The 13,662-nt window shown below is 41.1% G+C and overlaps 1 protein-coding gene across 8 annotated transcripts in view; it reads right to left on the bottom strand.

Moving 5' to 3' along the window:
- Nucleotides 1-1,535: 1,535 nt before the first annotated feature.
- Nucleotides 1,536-13,662, bottom strand: part of RAB30 (RAB30, member RAS oncogene family) — a 74,248-nt gene continuing 62,121 nt past the window's right edge. For all 8 annotated transcript variants that reach the window (XM_028158359.2, XM_008150024.3, XM_028158361.2 and 5 more), the window contains 3 exons: nt 10,918-11,001; nt 5,660-5,843; nt 1,536-3,701 (listed from right to left, as the gene is read on the bottom strand). In XM_028158359.2, the coding sequence (XP_028014160.1) occupies nt 3,451-3,701; nt 5,660-5,843; nt 10,918-11,001 (519 nt within the window). In that variant the 3' untranslated portion in view covers nt 1,536-3,450. The remainder of the gene's footprint in view (nt 3,702-5,659; nt 5,844-10,917; nt 11,002-13,662) is intronic.

The raw sequence follows: 13,662 nt of genomic DNA, 5'->3' as shown, positions 1-13,662 counted from the left end.
TTTGACTTTCATTTTTCGTTTTCTTGCCACTTTACTCAAGAAGAGATGTGAACATGAAAGACTAAAAGGGGAAAAGTAAGGCCAGGAAAAGCTAATAGGCTAATCTAAGTAATCCACAGAAAGGGTAATTGGCCCTATATAATCAAAATTAAATGTTAATATAATTCAATACATCTAATAAAAGCCATATAAAGGAATAAAAATCCTTGCATAGGTAAAAGAGAAAGCACAAAATCTTTTGAGGATGCAGTCGACACAAAGCCATAATAAATCATTAATAATCAGCAAGCTGTATGATTTCACAGATGTTCCCAAACCTGACTCGATGACATGAATAGGATACATTTTTATTGCGATGTATTTAGTAACTTTATTAAAAGAAGAAAAAGATCACACCAAAAAATGGAAGTGGACATGGAATCTGATAGTCTTCAAATTAAGCCAAACTGATTTATGAGAAAGTAACTCTCTTTTTCATTCACCATTAAATGAGAATTCTTTTGTATTTAAGAAGACTCATCTTAGCAAATATTGCCATGGCAGTCAGAACTAGAAGGCAAACCAGTAAGTTTAGGCCCTGGCCTGGATTAAGAAGGCCACATTTAATTAGTGTCCTTTCTCAAGTTCTTTTTGAGAAATTTCTATTTAACCAAAAAAGTTCCCCTTGGCACTAGGTTATTTATTCAACTACACTTATTAAGCACCTACCATTTTATCAGAGATTATTCTCAAACTTGAGCTACATTAGTGAATAAGTGTCCATAAGGTCTAATCTAGAATTCACACAACTAAAGATAAAAAATAAAAAAAAAGGAAGAAAGAAAGCCCTACATTCTCATCTGTCCTGCTGATGGGCCATGGATGGGTGACCGTACATTACAGAAAGGCTGGAAGGTTAACAGGGAAGAAAGAAGCCAACAGCAGACCTTCTAATCCCCTTCTCAGTGCAGCCAAAGGTAGACAGGGGAGGGTGAATGAGAATTGCAGATGCTAATGACCAACATAAACTGATGAACAAAAACAGATCCAGAGACAAAGAAGCATCGATCAGACCATCAAACCTTGGAGGGAAGGTAGGGGAGGGTGGGGATAAGGGGGAGAGATCAACCAGAGGACTTGTATGCATGCATATAAGCATAACCAATGGACACATACACCAGTGGAGATGAGGGCATGAGCAGGGGGTGGGAGGGTAATGGGGGGCATAAGGACACATATGTAATACCTTAATCAATAAAGAAAAAAAAGAATTTCAGATGCTAGAATGACTAGACGCTGTTAAAATGTGTCCAATCTAAGACGGTCCTATCCTCTGAGTTCACAAAGCAACTTTATTTTCAATACACTTGCTGCTGTGAGACAAAATTGAGTCATGATGTCCTATGGTAACTGGATGTTTGCCCTAATTAAAAGATAATAAATCTAAATGTAGAGACATTTCCTTACAGTTTAAAAAGAGAAGTTCTGCCCACCTTGATCAACTTGTTTCTGAATACCTTTAGTTATTGGCTTAGTGGGGAAGATGGAGACGGAAAGGCAACAGTTATAAATTATTTTGGTTGGTGTTTATTAAAATGGTTTTTCTTTCTTGTAGAGAGAAATTCTAAAATAAAAACAATCCAAACTTCTGGGATCTCTCTTACCCATACAATCAGCACAAACACAGTGGGGCCAACCAGTCCAAGTCCCTTAAAGAATACTGTATAGTTCCCATGTGCAAGAGGTGGGTCACTCTGAAACAGGCTAGAGAATACTAAAAATGCTTTATCAATACCGTCTCTACATGACTCGTTTCTTTAAAATTAGCTTTCAAACATCAACCTATCAGGACCGAGATTGCCACCATCTACAGAAACAGTTTAATTGTATATTATATCCTTATCCCATTACTCATCCCTCAGTTATGCTAAGCAGCAAGCTACATAACATCTGACAGCATCAACAACATACAGGTTTAATTATTTTCCCAATTTGCATTTATATCAGTGAACAAATTGGAAGGTATCAAAGTATGGCACTGAAGACATAATACATATTCAGCAGCATGTCTTCCATTTTTGAATCCTGGTTTAAAATTGGCTAAGTAAAGGCATATACACCTCCATTTGAATTGGAGATTTTCAGTAACACATGCATATAAGGAAAGGAGGGAGTTGGGAAGAGGGAAGGAGGAAAGAAGAGAAGAAGGGAGAGACCAGAAAAGACAGAGAGGAAAAGAGAAAAGAAACAAGAAAGAAGGTATGGCCTGAAGGTGACATTCCGACACAAAGGAGGTGACAAATGACCATTGAACCTGCTTCCGCAGCAGAAATTTTCTAAGGTTATCATTGAAGATACAAAAATGGTTCATGAGCGTTTTCATCTGTTGCTGTTTTCACTTATACTAAAAACCTACAAAACCCCAGGCCTTGGTCTGTCCAAGAAAGATAGTACCAGAGAGAGAAAGATGTGACCCGCTCAAGGGTTGTGCTCTGCGTGGAGCTCTGCACTGCAGTCCATGAATCCACAGTATTTTGGTCAGATCTGGTCTGTTTCCTCACACGTACTCAGAGTCTTCGAGCTAATCTTTTATATCAGAATATTATATCAACCATTCTTATTTTTCATTTTTCAAATTTTTCCATTTACTCAAAGGGCAGGAAAGATGAGAAAATAGAAGAAAATGGTAAGATTTAGAGGGGAACATGAAAGGAAAGTATTCTCTTTTCCAACAAATCTACCCTAGAAAAGGTATAACAAGACTTTGAGAAAGAGTGCCGATTCATGGACTTCCCTTCATTTTTTTTTTTTTATTTCTATGAAATACACTTAAGGACATCAATGTACTAAAACATTTGGTCTGTGAAATAGCGGAATCATTAGCACCAAAAGGAGTCATGAGCTTGTATATATCATTAAAACAATAAATGTTAACTCTTGGTCATGGGTAAAGGTTTTTTTCATCTTTACATCCCAAAGTTCTTGAAAGTGCCTGTAGACAAGAGAAATAACACTTCAAAATCTCCATGGGGTCATCGACACGCACCACAGAGACAGTACTTGGCCTTCCCAGTTTTGGTTTCTCTGGTGGACAAGAAAACCGAGGTCCCCAGAAGCCCTAAAGAGCAGCCCCCACACGCACCCACTGGTGTGCAGGAGGGATTCCCCTGGACTGTGTTCAGGAATGCGCTTTTGCTTGCTTTTTTTAAAAAACAAAAGCAACATGCTCTGCAGGTCATGGAGTGCCTAGTGCAATCATCTCCTTGCTCTGACTCCAGACTGCAAAAGGATGAAACCATTATATGTTCTGCTAATCCCGGCCTGTGGACTAGGCCCTTGGCCTGCCATGCTTGTAAACTCAGGAGTCAGAAGGTCTGAGAGCGGGAGCCATCATCGTCGCCAGATCTCCCCAGCAATTTGTGGCCCATTGGGACAGCTGATGATTCTTCTTGCTTCTCCTTGCCTTGGCCTTTAGTTGAAGTTACAACAAGTCAAATAGCTGATGCTTTTTCCTTCTCCAGGTAAGGGTGATGATACACTGTTCACAAGTGTGTTCTGCCTGGCTTCCCTGATGAGGCGACACGCCAAGTCAAGGAAGAGTTTCTCCACGTTATCCGATTCCTTGGCTGAGGTCTCCAGATAATACATGTCCTGAGCTTCTGAGAATTCTTCAGCTCTCTGCTGGGAGACCTCTCTCCTTTCAGCCAGATCAATCTTGTTGCCTAAAACAGTGGTAGAATCACAGACAGAATCATCATTTGACTTTTTGCAGGCTCGGAAATAGCAAAATTCAATTCCATATCTGAAGTCAAACCAGACAGATGGGGTTGTAAAGCCAAGTAATGGGAGTATAATTACTGGAATGTTTATTTTAAAATACCAGTGCCATATGTAATGGCAAAGAACTGGAAACAGCCCAAATGTCCATCATTCTGGGCACTGGCTAAATACACTAATAGGCCCGTAGTAATTTGTCACTGTGAAAAGCAATAAGGAATGTGTCTATGTGCTTCCAGGTGAGACACTAGGATATATTGTTAAGTGAATAAAGCGAAGTAGAAAAAAGTAGTGTATAACATACAACTGTATATCTAAGAACAAGGATAAAAATATACACACAGTTTGCTTATTTTTAATGGGACAATAAACCATAATCTTAATTTTATAGATAATGATTACCCATTAAAGGAATAAGGTTAAGCCTGGCCAGCGTGGCTCAGTGGTTGAGCATTGACCTATGAACCAGGAGGTCACAGTTCGATTCCTGGTCAGGGGTATGCAGGAGGTAGCCAATCAATGATTCTCTATCATCATTGATGTTTCTATCTCTCTCTCTCTCTCTCTCTCTCTCTCTCCCCCTTCTTCTCTGAAATAAATAAAAATATATATTTTTTAAAAAGAGGTAGGGAGGGCTAGAAACTAGAACTCTCTAAATATACCTTATTTTATAGCTTTGACTTCAGAATTTTATAAATGTTTTACATAATTAATTAATTATAACTGTACAATTAATATGGAATTAAATTTAAAAAGGAATTCCTAAAATTGAAAGCAAATTAAACAAGTGAGCATGAAGCAACATAACCACACAGAGAAACGATTTCATGTGAGTTTAAGAGACCGTAAATTGTTTATCCTGAAGCAACATAACCACACAGAGAAACGATTTCATGTGAGTTTAAGAGACCGTAATTTATGCATCCCTAGTCACTATACCCCAAGAACAAAAAGAATTGAAGGAAAGAAATCTTAAATTCTTGCAGTAATCATCTTGTCAGTGGTAGTACAGGTGTTGTTATTCTGAGGCTGCTATGAATGTTTGTTGGGGATAAAGCAAGTGAGTGATTATGCAAGTGTCACTGGGACAGGGATTTTTGGCATGAGAAAAAGGAAATACAGATATAAGATTAACAAGGTTAAGTAAAATTTCTGAAGTTCTAAATTATAAATGGAAGTAACCACATGAATAATTCATGGTGTATTTTATCTTTCCAACAATTTACCTGCAACTGAAATAGGTGCCCTTGACTGGGAATCGAACCCCAGACCCTTTGGTCTGCAGGCCAGTGCTCTAACCATTCCTCAACCGGCCTGGGCTTAATGGATGTATTTGTTACCATAGAAAATCATGGGTTGTTTTCTGTCCCCCCACCCCCCCATGCTAAACAGAGGTTTACTCTCCTACAAAATGAAATAAACTGCAGAATTTCCCTTAGTAGATTCTTTCTGAAAATTAAGAATTTCCCAAGTTAGCATAAATGCACGAAGGGACAAAATTAGCCAAAGTCCATATTTTAGGCAAAAAACAATTGCTTCAATAATGAATTCCTTATCAACTTAAAGAGATATATTTTACTTTTAGACCAGCAGTTTCATGATCTCATAATTAGATTTAAAATAATGTTTATCAGCCCACATAATTTCATGGCAGTCTATCTTCTTCCCTAGAGCCTACATTGATAGAAAAATCAATCAGCAGTATTTTCTACTTTCTTTTTCTAAACCATCACCATGGGATAGGACTTATTTAATTTTCTCTTCAATTGCGGAACTGAATGCTGGCTGACTGCTTGAATTATATAGCTGTAGATTATATTCTTGGGAGGCACCAGTGCTTTATGTGATTATACATTCTCTGATGCCCAAAAATAAATTTCCTTCCTCATTAGTCCTTACTTACCCACTAGCACAGTGATGACCTTGTTGCTGGCATATTGTTCTATTTCCCGCAGCCACTCAGGAAGGCAACGGAAGGATTCCTCGCAGGTTATGTCATAGGTGAGGATCAAGGCATTGGCGCTTCGGTAATAACTCTGAGTAATGGACCGAAATCTCTCTTGACCTGCTGTGTCCCAGATCTGAAGCTGTAAAGGCATACAAGAAGGATCAGGTTGGAGAAGCAGAAAAGAAAAAAAAGCATTGCTTGACTTTAGTTTAGAAGTAGAAACACCTTCACCCAAATAATTTCATTGTTATTTTTGCCCTAAGAAAAAAACACTTATCATTTTTTATTTTTTTTAATCTGTGTGTGTGTGTGTCTGGTTAGGGATAGGGGCTTGCTTTGGTTTTTGTTGTTGTTGTGGTGGTGGTGGTTGTGGTGTGTGTGTGTGTTGTGTGTGTGTGTGTGTGTTTTCTTTGTTAGATTATTTTAAAGTTTCCCCTTTATTCTTTTTTTCCCTTTTCTTTTTTATTGAGTTTATTGGAGTGACATTGGTTCATGAAAGCATACAGGTTTCAAGTGTACAACTCAACAAAGTATCATCTGCACAATGCATCATGTGCCTATCACCCAAGCAAAGTCTCTTTCCATCTCCATTTCCCGCCACCCTTTTGCCCTCCCCCACCTACCTCCGCCCCTGTTGGCTATCACCACACTGTTGTCTGTGTCTACAAGCATTTATTATGTGTCAAGCTCCATTCCAAGCACTTTACATGTAATAACTCACTTAATCCCCTCAATGACTATGAGGTAGGTACTTTAACTGTATCCAATGCTCACATGAGGCACAAAGACATTAATTAACTTGCTCAACATCTCACAGCCAGTATGTTCCAGAGCCAATTCCACCCGGCAGTTTGGTCCCAGAGTCCCTGATCTTAATCACAACGCAATATTTAAGAGTCAGGATACAGGGAGCTGTGTCATTCAGTCAGCAATTGGAGAGGGAGAAAATCCAACTTCACCACCTTTTCCAGTTCAAAGTTCAAATGAATGTATTAAGGTATTATCTTTGTTCATGAAAACAGAAATGGTGCCACGGCAGACAAAAATGATAATTTTCTTCCACCACTTTTAAGCTCTGTGACCTTGACCAAGTCACTTAGTCTCTTTAGGCTTCAGCAGTTTCTTTATAAAAAGAGGTTAATAAACCTGCTGAAAGTGCACATTTTCTGAAGTCATCTATCAGTTCTATGGCCTAATAAAATAACCAAAAAAGAAAGGCAAAATGCTTCTCACTTCTCTCCGAATTTCCCTGCACAGAACAGAAGATACTGAAAGACAACTATCCTCCAGAGAGACCGCTGAGTCAGAACAAATCAGAAGACCTTGAGAAATAACAATGATAGTCTTCCCTTCTAATTGCATAAATTTCACACGTCGAGAAATGCAATTTCACCCCCCATAAACAGAACATCATTTCCTCAGAGAAGGCCTCTGGCACCCTCGGATGAGGCAGGCTCCCCAGCCCCAGCCCCAGCCCCATATTCTCTCCAGCAACCCACCCTGTAATTCTCACAGCACCTGACACATTTGAACCATTCACTTATCTGTAATAATTTGTTTATCAGGTGTCTGCCTCACTAAACTGAAAGCTTCATGAGGGAGAAGTCAGGGTCCATTTCACTCACAGTTTTCCCTGCACCAAACAGTGTGCCTGGCAAATAATAGGATGTTCATATATTTATCGATGGTCTGGCCCAGTGGTCTGAAAACCTCGGCTCGCGAGCCACATGTGGCTCTTTGGCCCCTTGAGTGTGGCTCTTCCACAAAACACCACGTACGGGCGCGCACGTACAGTGTGATTGAAACTTCGTGGCCCGTGCGCAGAAGTCGGTTTTCGGCCTGGGCGAGTCTATTTTGAAGAAGTGGTGTTAGAAAACTCAAGGGGCCAAAGAGCCGCATGTGGCTTATGAACCGAGGTTTGCCGACCACTGGTCTGGCCTAATCCTCACAGCAATCCAGTGGGTTCGGCAGGTTTATGCCTCCCCTTCATGAACAGGAAACTCCACCTCCTAATGGTTACTCACAAAGCTGGGACTCAGACTGCAGGCCTTCTCAGCTGAGGACTCACTTCATGCCACTGTGCTGTTTGCTCCCAGAGACTAATTTACATGGGCATCGGCATCCAGAGAGGATGAGGCAGGCGGGGTCACCCACTGCTCACTCCAGCTTAGCCGAGGAAACTGAATGGCCGGTAGCCCCTGCCGCCAATCAGCGGCACAAAGGCTCTCTGATTTGGAGTTAGAGCTGCTCTTTGATGGTGTACATGGAAATGTGTGTGCGCTGAAGGCGACCATACAGATGTTCTGGCTTTTGCCAGGACAAAGGTTATTTCTCCCCTGCCCCAAACATACAGACATGGTTCCCCTCTGCTAGGATCTTAGAACAACAGACTATTGTTTTAGTGACTCACTGAGCCTCTAAAAACACTTGTGATGGGATTTAACACTGTTAGCCATTAGAAAGCAGTGTGTTCTCATGACTGGCGAATCTTGAGAACAGCCTCAAGGATTAAATCCATTGAAATATTTCCTGAAAGTGTAATTGCATTACCTTGCCAAGATGCTTTCTCATAGGAGGCTACCCATTTCTAGCCTTACAGTTGATTCTTGAGGCTATCCATATTCAATTGCCTTTATCTTTTAGCTCAGTTTCACCACTCTCTCTGCAATTCATTTGCTCCTTCTCAGCATTTATAGCTCATTAATATGTGCAGAGCACTGTACTAAGCATTGGGAGAATACAAAGATGAATAAAACACAACCCCTGATCTCAAAGAGCTCACAGTCTGTAGGAAAGATAAACACAATATTGACTAACCATAATAAAATGTGAGATGTCCTTTTAAAGAGGCAGCAGGAGAAAGTTCCTCCTAGCGTTAGTCTCATGCCCATCTGTTCTCATTGCCACAGCCATGGGCCAACCACTCTCACCTCCGGCATGGGGCTAGGCTGTTCATGTGCTCTCTTCGTTACACTGCTTACACCTCTGTTGCCTCACCATCACAATAACCTACTGCAATCATTGGTTTACTAGTGTGTCTCCTTACTAGACTGAGTTCTTTAAGGGCAAGAACTGACTCTTACTTTATACCCCAGTGCCTTCCTAACACAGTACATGGTACACGGTGGACACATTTGAGTAATGGCTAGTGACAAAGGATCGTGGAATCACAAAGTAAGGGTTAATTTTGTGTAGGGTATTAAAGATGTTTTCATAGATAAAATATTTGAGCTAGATGATAGTAAGTTACTAGGGAGCAAGGTGCTTTACCTAACACAGTGCTTGGAACAAAGCATCTACTATAACAGAGGACGTATAAATAAATGGATAGATGGGTGGTCGGATAAGCAAATACATGTGCATGTTTTCAAGACTTTCCTTTCTATGCAAAATATACCTGATTTGGGAGGGAGGGGGAGTCTATTACTATAATTAATCTCCTAAAGTTAAAATATGGTAGACTAGCTTAGGACATCCCCTGAGGACTCCTGGACTGTGAGAGGGTGCAGGCCGAGCTGAGGGGATCCCCTCCCCCCACCCCAGTGCAAGAATTTTCGTGCACCAGGCCTCTAGTTTATTTCTGCTAGACTCAAAACGATCAATGGATAAGAGAAAATTCTGTATGCTTTAGTTATATTTTCTGTGCAAGGTCACCTTCATTAATGCAGAGCACCTTAAGAAAAGGGCCTCTTCCTCAGTTTTGCCTTTATTGGCTTGGCACTTAACTTAATAGCTATAAGAGTCTTCCTAAAACTTTTTTATTTTCTGTCTTCAATCCTGGGAGCCATTCTAGAAAGAATGAGACTTGTAGGGAAGCACCGGGGCGGGGGGGGGCGGGGAGGGGGGATGAGAAGTTAGGAGAGAAACCTCAGTTCTGGTCCTGCCCTGCCACTCGTGGATTGCGTACCATTTCTGTTTTCCAGAGTCCCAGCTCTCCATCACTAATGTATTTGGTGTAAATGTCTGCAGTAAGGAGCCACTTGGTGGAGTCACTGCTGGACAAGACACTGGAGAGCTTCTGTCCCCCACTTAGGAGCCTCATCCTAACACTCCTCTGTGTGTCTCTGGAACGCTGCAGGAGCACCCGGGAGCTTCTCTGCCCTTCCCCAAGCATTTGAGGGCAGGAATGCAGGTGTATACGGGAGAAGGATGCAAATAATGGGGACTCAAAGTTGGAGTGCTTGGGTTGGGATCTAGCTGGGCTGGTGCCACGGTTTTCACTGTGCAGCTGCTGCCAGGGCCATGAAATCTTTCCATGGGCCTCAGCTCTGAAAGACCTGACAGTGGAATTTCACTAACTCTAAGGAGCAAGTCTCTCTACCCTCCTTCCGTGTGATTAATCTCATTTCAACCTTTCCATCACCTTCTTTCTTTCCTTGCTCCAAGGTGACAAGCTTATCCTGCCTTCCTTCCCCTCTTCTTTCATGGCAGGGGAGACCCCAGGGAGACAGTGGGGTGATTCAGATCCTGCCTATCTCCCTCCTCCCTTCCTAACTGTGAAACCACAGATAAATAAGTCACTCAACCTCTCTGAAACCTATAAAATGAAGATAATTTACTATATTTGCCTCACAACAGTTATAGTAAGGATTAAGTCAAATAGGACGACACGTGCAGAATCACCTAGCAAAGGGACTGACACATACTGGGCACTTGATAGGCACCATCTCCCTTCTCCTGTTGCTGACACCATAGTTCTTACAGGTACCGAACTATCCAGAGGCCAGAAAGGGAAAGGGAGAGGTCATGCATCCCTCCTGAACCTCTCATAGTATCTCTCCCTTGCTAGGAACAGGGGGATGATGGGAGACAGCAAATGATCCATGTGACTGAATGACCCATAACCAGTGTAGGAATCCACTGGCTCTTCATGGGTTTGCTGTTCAGAAGAGGTAGCACCGCGTCCTGGCCCAACTCAGGAGAGAGATCCCAACAAGAAACGTCTGCCTTGTCTTTAGCATCACCTCTGACATTACAAAGACAGGACAAACTCGCCTTAGCCCTTCTTTCTGTGTCTTCCCATCTGTAAATGCATCATCTACAGCCCCTTCCTGCTCCCATAAAGGGAATGAGCTCTGTTGGGAAATAAGCTGCCGTGACTGAGTATATTATTTTCAATGAGGGTTTCAATTAGGAGATATGACAAATGTTATGAAACACCATTTCCTCTCACATAGCACAATAAAAGCCTTATTGAACACTTAGCATCTTACCTTTACTTTTTCACCATTAATCTCCACGGTCTTAATCATAAAATCCACTCCAATTGTGGCTCCTTGACCTGGGGGGAAAAGACCCTAAAGAAGAAATAATGGAAAGTAATAATTAAGCAAATCTTACAATTACAGAAAATCTTCCCATGCCCCCCACCACCAGTCCCTTCCTTTGGCTGAGTTAACCAGCAGAAAAAAGAACCCTAGTTAGTGTCCCGGGAGCCCTGTTTCATTTAACTTCGCATGTATGTATGTTTTGAAGGAAAGAGAAAGGAGGGAAGAAAAGGGAGAGAAAAATTCTGAAAGAAAAAGAAAGAAATGGAAAGGGGGACAAATAAGGGAGAAGAAGAAGACAGAGGGTGAAGGGAGAGAATTGAGGTGGAGATCTGGTTTCAAAAAATGAAAGAAAAAAATCAGACATAAGGCTAAGATTGAGTTGCATTGAGCCACAGAGATGAGATCAGGATTGTTAGGGGGAAGGCAAAATGGGTGGGTTCTCTAAAAGAGGTAAAATCAAGGAAGATTCAAACTAGTTCTCAGTCTAGGACATGGACATTCATGGGAGTGGACAACCATCTGAGAAACAACAGGAACGCAGTATGAGAAAAATGAACAAGACAATGAAGCTTTTTGGATTTCCCCCTGCCCTTAGGGTGATAACTATATTATTACATGAGATCAGGGTCAATGATACTTGGAAGATAACTGAAGAAACCAGTCATTCAGGGAGAAAGACCAGTAGAAGTAGCACTAAACCCGGAGGTAACAGCCTAGGATCTCTGTTGACTTCAGGCAAACTAATTACCCAATCTGGGCCTCAAATCCAGTGAGTTTGAGGCTGCTGTAAGCCTTTCAAAACAAAAAAGGTTTATCTCAAACTGGAAGCTACACTAGATTCTATCGAAATCACATGTGTAATGTAATTGACTGTTACATAATATTTCCTGTAAGCTTAGGGAGGAAGTTCTATCAAGAAAGAACACTTCACCTAGTTTCTCTTCCCTCGTCACTTACATTCCAGAATTTCCAGAAATTCAAGTAAAATGGATTTTATTGGCTCTGGCAGCTAAAATTGGGCCATCTTTAATTAAATCCATTCCTTAACAAGAGAAATCTTTAATTAATGTTTAATCTTAAAAGACTGAGCTTCAAAACAACAGAAAATGTTCCATTGCATGTCTGCAAAAGATGTAAACATAAACATTCATAACTTTACTTACAAATATTGAATCAATTTTCTTCTGTTTTGGTTTGGCTCAAACACGAGGCTGCCAAGCTTCAAGTGTACAGCTCCAGCTGTTTTGCAGTCTAACAAATGCCACAAAATAAAGCAAATCCTTTCCAATGTCTTCTCCCCTCACTTTGCTCCCCAACTCCTCCTGCCTCAGAAACAGCTGAATCCAATTCATTTTAACTGCCTACTAAATAACAAAACCACACATAATCCTGTCTATGAAATATGAACTTTAGGGGGAGCTAAGGGACTGGGAGGGGTAAAAAGTACACAGAAATAAAAAATAAGGGGTGATGTGCTTACTGGTAAAAATCTGTTCAAAAGTGGAAGTGTTTTTTTTACCTCTAATGACAAGGTTTATGCTTTTAAAAAGAAACACAATTTCATCATTGATGTTTCTATCTCACTCTCCCGCTCCCTTCCTCTCTGAAATCAACAAAAATAAAAAGAAACGCAAGATGCCTATGGTTTCAGAGGTTAGAACATACAGACGATAAAAATGATCAGGCTGAGAACCAGGAGACCTGGGTCTAATACTAGCTTTGCCACTAACATTGATATGTGATACTAAGAAGTCATTTCACCCCTCTAGACCTGAGGTTTTCACCCATAAAATGAGAGGAGTGGGCTCTTTAAAGGATCTTTCAGCAGTAAGAGATGGTCAAAGGAATGACTGAAAACTTCTCTACATTTCTGCAGTCTTGTCCTCCTGCCAAAAGCAGGAAAGACTGCTAATGTTGGGTGGAAGTAAAACCAGTTGGAGTTTCCAATATGACGCCCCAGTGGTTTTGACTTGTTACTTTTGATTTCACAAGGCTGAGACTTAGCAAAAAGCACGAGACCTATTGCGTTCATTGTAATGGGGGAAACCCTGGCATTTCCAAAGGTGACTCTCTGTCCCAATGCTGTTTGTCTTATCCAATCTGTCTCTCCAGGTTTCCCCAGAACCACAGATTGTAATTGCTGTGAGGGGCCTTGAAGATCACCAGGCCCCTCATGTCCATCAGGAAGGCAGGTGGGGGGTAACCTACTCAGGCTCAGAGATGAGCCATGGGCAGAGCTGGCACTAGGACCTGTGTCCTGACTCTCAAGGCAATGTCCTTTCCATGGCACCAGCTTGCTCTCTGCCTCAGATAAAAGAGCTAGTCTCAACGTTCCCAACTAGCACTTCATGAAAAATGCAAGATGCATGTATGATAATCCCAAAAAGGATGCCATTCATATCTTTTCTGGAAAAACACAAAAGAAGGTCAACCTCAGAACGATTTCCCACCATTTCTGTACAAAAACAAGTATATAATCTCTGGCAATAATTCTCAAAAGGGCAGCACCAAAGGAAATTTGTACTTAGATCATAAGATAAGGACTCAACCCAGAGCGGAGATTTTATTTAGTTCAAGTAGTCCTTCACTGTTCTCAATTCATTCCATTTAACAGATCTAGAAAAATCAGCATATTTGGTTCTGAACCAAAATAATTCCCTCCATTTTCTGGGGACTTGAGAATGCAAT

This window comes from Eptesicus fuscus, chromosome 13, assembly GCF_027574615.1.
Source record: "Eptesicus fuscus isolate TK198812 chromosome 13, DD_ASM_mEF_20220401, whole genome shotgun sequence".
In the NCBI taxonomy this organism is placed as follows: domain Eukaryota; kingdom Metazoa; phylum Chordata; class Mammalia; order Chiroptera; family Vespertilionidae; genus Eptesicus; species Eptesicus fuscus.
The sequence above is the reverse complement of the archived record's forward strand: the minus strand, read 5'-3'. Positions and strand labels throughout refer to the sequence as shown.